The 6,995-nt window shown below is 46.5% G+C and overlaps 1 protein-coding gene across 1 annotated transcript in view; it reads left to right on the top strand.

Moving 5' to 3' along the window:
- The first annotated feature begins 1,885 nt into the window (after window positions 1–1,885).
- Snrpc (small nuclear ribonucleoprotein polypeptide C) overlaps window positions 1,886–6,995 on the top strand; it is a 10,470-nt gene continuing 5,360 nt past the window's right edge. Inside the window, exons 1-4 of the mRNA XM_028777089.1 lie at window positions 1,886–1,903; window positions 2,533–2,696; window positions 3,007–3,049; window positions 4,559–4,667. Coding sequence (XP_028632922.1) covers window positions 1,886–1,903; window positions 2,533–2,696; window positions 3,007–3,049; window positions 4,559–4,667 — 334 coding nt within the window. The remainder of the gene's footprint in view (window positions 1,904–2,532; window positions 2,697–3,006; window positions 3,050–4,558; window positions 4,668–6,995) is intronic.

Here is a 6,995-nt window from a genome sequence, read left to right as displayed (position 1 = left end):
CAAAGGCTGTTCATACTCCCGTCTTACCTTCTAGCAGGGCACCCCTTGAGTTAGATTGAAAAACACCCCATGCTAATAACATAAGCTTAGATCGAAAAGGAGACACTCCATCAGTGAGCAATAACTTCTTTCCGGTAAGGCATTACTCAGAACCTCCCTGCTAAACCTGTTCTTCTGTCTTGGCTATTTGTTCCCGCCTGACTTCCTCCTGATGTCACAACTTGTTGCTCTAATGGCTTTTGACTAATAAAGAGTTTCAAAGGACAGCAGAGTCTCCAGGGTCCGGAGACTTTGGCCTTTTCTATTCTTAGCTGTGAACTCTTTGTTTACCAGGAGAAAGGCAAAACATTCACAGAATTAATGAATCATTTGCTTCTCACCTACCAAAGATAGTGTCTACTGCCACCCAGGAGCCACAGGAATGCCAAGGTAATTGTGGCACTAGTATTTTTTTTTCTTTTTTTGGACATATCTCATGTATCCTGACTAGCTTTAGTGTCTGTCTGTCTGTCTGTCTGTCTGTCTGTTTGTTTATAGGTATGGGTGTTTTATCTACATATATGTTTGTGCACATATGCACCACATGTCCACAGGCCAGAAGAATGTTTTGGATCTCCTGGTACTGGAGTTACAGACTGTCTTTAATCTACCATATGAATGCTGGGAATTGGACCTGGATTGCCCGGAAGAGCTGCCAGTCCCCTTAATTACTGACCCATCTCTCCAGTTCCTTAGTTTGGCTTCTTGAGACCGTTTAAGGATGTTTTAACTTCCACCACTGCTTGACCTGGACTTGCTATGTAAACCAGGCTGGACACAAAGTTGAGGCAGTCCTCCTGCTTCTGCTCCTCTGTCCCAAGTGCTGGGATTATTGGTGTGTCACCACACCAGACACTGCATTCTGTGACTTTGGCATTGGGGGAGGAGCTAGGAGGCTGAGGGAAGGACTAGATTACTTTGTTGTTGTTTTTGTTTTTCAAACAGGTTCTTCCTACGTAGCCCTAGCTGTCTTGTAACTTGCCCTCGAACTCAGAGATTCACCTGACTCTGCTTCCCAAGCGCTGGGCTTAAAGGTGTGCACCACCACCATTGCCTGGCTAGGTCTAGGTCATTTTATTTTAATTAATTAGTTTTTGGAGACAAGATTTCTCTGTGTATTCCTGGTTGTTCTGGACCTCACTCTGTAGACCAGCCTGACCTCACTCAGAGATCCTCCTACCTCTGCCTCCTGAGAGCTGTGATTAAAGACATGGTTGACTATCACCCATCCAAAGGGGTAGCATATTTGAACTGGATTTTGCGAACTGGCCTAGGTATAGTAGCTTTTCTGATTTTCTGTGTGTGTGTGTGTGTGTGTGTGTGTGTGTGCCAGAGAGAGCACGGTATGACTCCTCCCTCATTTGGGTACTCCTCCTTCCTCATTCTTTCTCTGGAACTCAAAAGGCAATCCACTTTATAGCTTGAGAGAGAGGGGAAACTTAAGTTTGACCTGTTAGTTGGAAAGGCACTGCTATTATGGCAGCCGAAGTGTATAGACACTTCACTGGATGCTGTATGAGCTTTACATTTTCTTTTTTAGATTATCGTATGTATGTGGGTGTTTAGCTTGCATGTATGTAAGTGTACCATGTGTGTGTCCAGTGCTGGGAGTGAATAAAAAAAGGAGCATCAGACTCCCTGGGACTTGAGCTGCAGACAGGTGGGAGTCACCATGTGGGATGTTGGTGACCAAACCTAGATCCTCCCAAGAGCAACAACAAATGCTTAGTCACTAAGCCAACTCTCCAACCCCGTACGAGCATTTTGACATTTGATTCTTCCCTAAGCTGCTCGAGTTATTACCTGTACTTTTCAGATGAGGAAACGGAAGATCAGAGTAAACAGCATGGCTAGGAAGGACGCAGTGAGACAGGTGTTAAAACTTGGGTGTCTACGATAGAGAACTGCCCCACGCACCAGGAGTGTCCCTACAATCCACATTTGTCTTAATTGCTCGAAACAATTATTAATTTCTCAGTGGTCGACTTCTACATTTTCTTTGTCTTCCTTAAAGCTGAGTTGCTCTCTTCCCTGCTTCATTTCCCCAGCATAGGACTTTGATCCCTTACGCATTGATCGATTTCAGCTTACCGCCAATCAGGTCTTGGAGAATGAGGACTTTTACCTGGTTTGGTTCTGCTGTTTTCCCAGCACCTACAGCAGAGTCAGGAACATAACTAGAGCAGCGGTCGTGACTCCTTTTGCGGGTCGAACAACCCTTTCACAAGTGTCACCTATGACCATCAGAAAACACGTATTTACATTACTAGTCATAAGAGTGGCAAAATAACAACAGTGATGAAGTAGTGACAAAAATAATTTATGATTGGAGGTCATCACAACTTGAGGAACTGGATTAAAAAATCGCAGCGGTAGGAAGGTTGAGAACCGCTGACCTGAGGTTTTGGAAACTTTTGTTGACAGAACTAAATTACACACTCCCGAGAGGGAATAACCAGTCACGAATAAATGAGCGCGGATTGAACCTCAAAGGCACCCGTAGCACACTTCCTGGTAGTCCTCGGCGAAGCGGAGACCGGAAGCGGAAGTCCTACTCCTCACGTTTACATCCTACGTCCGCGTCGGCGCAGCCTGAAGGCGTCAGTTCCTGGCGGCGGGGACCGGGGTAGCCAACGGCCTGTGAGCATCATGCCTAAGTGAGTGTGGGCCTGGGATCTGGCCGACTTACAGCGATCAGTCGGGGCCTGGTGACGGTGGAGGGCGGCGGCTTGGGGTTCTCGAAGCTCTGAGGGAGAGGGGAGCACCTTGGTGAGATGCCGGCTGGGGAGCCAGACTCTGCGGCCACCCTTTCAGAGTAGGGTCGGACGCTCCCTGAGGAGCCTCGGATTCTGTCAGAACGCTTTGTTTGACTTAGAATCTGAGTAAGTTGAGTTTTTTTTTTTCTTTTTTTCCCGCCTGCTTGTTTGGACAGCTGTTAATTGTTGACGCCTTCTTTTGTCATTTCAGGTTTTACTGTGACTACTGTGATACATATCTTACCCACGATTCCGTAAGTAGCGCTTCTCTTTATATCCTTAAACGCCTTGTATGCAAAAATCCTTTTTCTTTAGGTTCTGGTGTGCGCATTACAGCCTTCTGGGAATTTTATGAAGTAATTAGGAGGCGCGGGTGTTTTTTACACCCTTCTGGTGAGGTTTTTTTGTCGGGTGATGATATTTGCAGAATGATATAACGGCTTTAGCAAGCTTGAAGAGGCAAGCATTTGCATATACAGAAGCTGGATATGCCTGTAATGTACGTGAGAGACTGTGCCAGGAAGATGCCAAATTCCAGGTCAGTCTAGGATACATTTTGAGGCCTTGTTAAAATAACGATCCCCCTGCCCCCAACCCCCAAAACCAATCAACCTAGGAGTGTGTTCTTACAACTTGGAGGTTTGATTGTGTCACATTATTCAAATGTCTAGTTAAAACGGAAAGATTAGTCTATAGAAGTGCATCTCCATTCTCAGCTTTCATGGGGACCTCGTTAACTACTGTTGACTGCACTCTAGCCATCACAAGGCCCTGGGAAGCATAAAAACAACAACCCAGCTACAAAGCTAGGTAGTGGGGCTTGTGTCTTCCCAGCATACTGAGAAGGAGTATTGCTGTGCATTTAAGGCTGTGGTGGGAGACCCTACCTCAAAAAAAAGCAAATCAAAACAACCGTTTGGCAACAACAAAAATTGGTGTTACGGTTTTAATAGTTTTAAATTATTTATTTGCTCTCCCCTCCCCTGATGAAACAAGACAACTCTGGCTGTTCTGGAACTTGATTTGTAAACCAAACTGACCTCGAACTCACAGCTGCTCACTCCTGCCTTCTGAGTGCTGGGATTAAAGTTGCTTCCCACTGCTTCCCTGGTTTATTTTTGGACAGGGTCTCATGTATCCCTGGCTGACCTAGAACTTATGTAGAGCAGGCTATCCCGCTACCTCTGGGGATTCAAGGCATACATCACTACGACCAGCCTAAAGTACTGTATTCTCGTATTATTGTGGCTTAGGTGTATTTAAGACTCAATTTTCCCATGAGAAACATGAGGGCATTAAAATAGCACTAGAGTCCAGATCAGCGGTATGCATGCTTTTTCTTAAAGTTGCAAACCATCTTTTACATTTGTAAATATAGAATCTTTATATCAAAGTCTGTCGCTGTAGACAGAAGCCATAGACAGTAAATAGATGAAACTGTTGGCTGACATGTAACCTAGCTGGTAGAGCACTTGCCTAAAACACAGAAGCTCTGAGTTCCAGTCCTAGGACTGAGTGGAGTGGAGGGAGCCCTGGAGGCAAGGGTCTGTGCGTGTTCACTGCCCAAAAGCAAATGTTTGTTGTGTAGGCCCCAGTATGCTGACCTCTGGTCTAGGAGTCCAGGAAAGCTGTGTACCGAAGGCAGTGTGTGGAAAAGGTGTCTCAGTGTCTTGGCTAGGCTACCCATCCAGATGCAAAGCTTGAAATGTTTTTTAGTTTGGAGGTTTTGTTTCTGTGTCTGCCATGTTCTTTCTGTTTTACAGCCATCTGTGAGGAAGACACACTGCAGTGGTCGGAAACACAAAGAGAATGTGAAAGACTATTACCAGAAATGGATGGAAGAGCAGGCCCAGAGCCTGATTGACAAGACAAGTATGTCTCCTAGCGTGGTCTTGGTGGGACAGAGTGGCCCTGTTCTCTTTTCCACAGCAGCAGTTCACTGTGGTTGGCATACAGGGCCATTTGCTTGTTTTGAATGAGCAGCGGAAGGTCACTGGTTTACTAGGTCTATGAGAACACATTAATATTAACTATTGAGATAATGCCTCAGAGGACAGTCAGGTGCAGTGTGGTTAGGCTCGGGGGTGGGGTGGAGCAGTTGGAGTTGCCTCAGGTTTTCCTGTCATGGCAAGATTTTGTAGCACATTATACAAACCTGTCTTAGAAAAATTGTGAACCACAATGTTGAGAATTTTCCATAATGACTGGAGAAGGCTGGGATGTGTTTGAGAGACTTTATCTTGGGTTTTGTGTTTGTAACTCTGGAAAACCTCATTGTAGAGAGCAGCCCCGGGGTGTTCTGGACCACTGCTGGACCTTTTTGGAACCATCTGTGTTTCAGGTCCCAAACCCTGGCAAGACTTTGCATTTACTTTAAATTATAGGGGTGTATTTGGAAAATGGCCTTTTCTAAAAATTCATTTAGATTCTTGCGGCATAGGTAGACCTCCAGCTTGTTCTGTGCGGTGGAGGATGATTGAATTCTAGATCCTCCTGTCTTACCTTCTCAAGTCCAGGCCTTACAGATGTGGACCTGGTCTGCTTTTGTTTTGTTTTCAATAATTGGAATTTTTTTCTCCTTCCATGTGTGGGTGTCTGCCCATGCATGTACATGTGGAAGTCAGAAAAGGTGAGGGTCTTATTCTGTCCCTCAGTGTTGGAGGTCGCGTCTCAGATGTAGTCCTGGCTGTTCTGTCTGTCCCTCAGTGTTGGAGACCGCGTCTCAGATGTAGTCCTGGCTCTTCTGTCTGTCCCTCAGTGTTGGAGGTCTCGTCTCAGATGTAGTCCTCCTGGCTGTTCTGTCTGTCCCTCAGTGTTGGAGATCGCGTCTCAGATGTAGTCCTGGCTGTTCTGGAGCTTGTAGCTTAGATCAGGCTGGCTGTGGTGAACTCTGAACAATCTGCCCGGCTCTGCTCCTGAGTGCTAGAACTAAAGGTGATTGGCACTAGGCCCGGCTCTGCTCTTACCACTTCTTGCGTGGAACCTGAAGCTGGCCATTTCAGCTGGCTGCCTGCCACTGAGCTGAGATGCTCTGTTTTCTGTTCTTCAGTACTGGAATTACAGGCGTGCATGCATGGCTAGGCCTGGCTGTCGTGGGTCCAGGGATTGGGACTCTGGTCCTCGTGCTTGAGCAATATAGCTCTCGTGCACTGAGCTGTCATTTTGTCTGTGATTCGAGATGATAAGTCCAATAATGCCACACACCGGCTACGTGAATTCTCTCAGTGGTAGACGTGTGGAGTAGGGGCTGCAGACTCAGGAACCTGCTGTGATGCCCATAGATGAGTAGCTATGAGTGTGCTGTGCTCCCTGCACTCTGCACGCCACAGGCTGTCCTAGATAGGATGTGGACAGTGCTCTTCTGAGTGGAAAAGCCCTACGCAGAGAGAAGCCCTGCAGGGCAGGGTCTAGTCATGGCCGCCATTGCCTTAGTGGATGGAGTGGGTCAGCTGCAGGAGTTGGGCATTGGGTTCCTGAGAGTGAGATTTGTTTATTTTATTTATTTATGGGGATTTTTGGTTTTGAGTTTTTGAGTCCAGGTCTTGCTCTATGGTCCAGGCTAGCTTTGAACTCCCTGGCCTCCTGGCTCCAGTTTCCCAGTGCTGGGGTGACAGGCTTTGGCCAGTATAGTAATGATTTGAGTATTCTTGTCCTGTATGGATAATGTCCATTGTCTTCTCTTCTCACTTTTTGCCTCATGTGGTCCCAGGAAAAGGCAGATGATGGTAGCCCTTTGTTAGGATGGTGTCTTCTTCAGCGCTGCCTCTTGCTTCCACCTGTGTTTCTTCCTTGTCTCCTGGGTCAGTGCATTTGTTTCAGGTGTATTGTCTTACTCAGGAAGAGGGATACACATGCTTTAAAGCCTGGCCTTTGGGCATGGATTGTACCTTACACAAACAAAACTAGTGGCTTAAAATGGTTACAAACTAATTTTTTTTTCAATGCAAAGACTTGTCTCATTACATGTCTAAGTTGGTCTCAAGGCCCTGCGTTCAAGTCCTCCAGCAGCCTCTCTTGTGTGCTGGGGCCAGAGGTGCACCGCGCCGTGCGCCATGCCTGCCCACAGAAGCGGGAGTACAGATAACTAGTGCATGAGTACGGTATAAGAAGACGTTCAGGTACCTACATTAGGAAAGCAGTTCATTGCTACTGTAGCAGTCCAGTGTCTCAAAATGATTTAAAACTGGCCATGTGCAGTAG

The sequence above is a fragment of the Grammomys surdaster genome, unplaced genomic scaffold, assembly GCF_004785775.1.
Source record: "Grammomys surdaster isolate TR1022 unplaced genomic scaffold, NIH_TR_1.0 277, whole genome shotgun sequence".
Classification (NCBI taxonomy): domain Eukaryota; kingdom Metazoa; phylum Chordata; class Mammalia; order Rodentia; family Muridae; genus Grammomys; species Grammomys surdaster.
The sequence above is the reverse complement of the archived record's forward strand: the minus strand, read 5'-3'. Positions and strand labels throughout refer to the sequence as shown.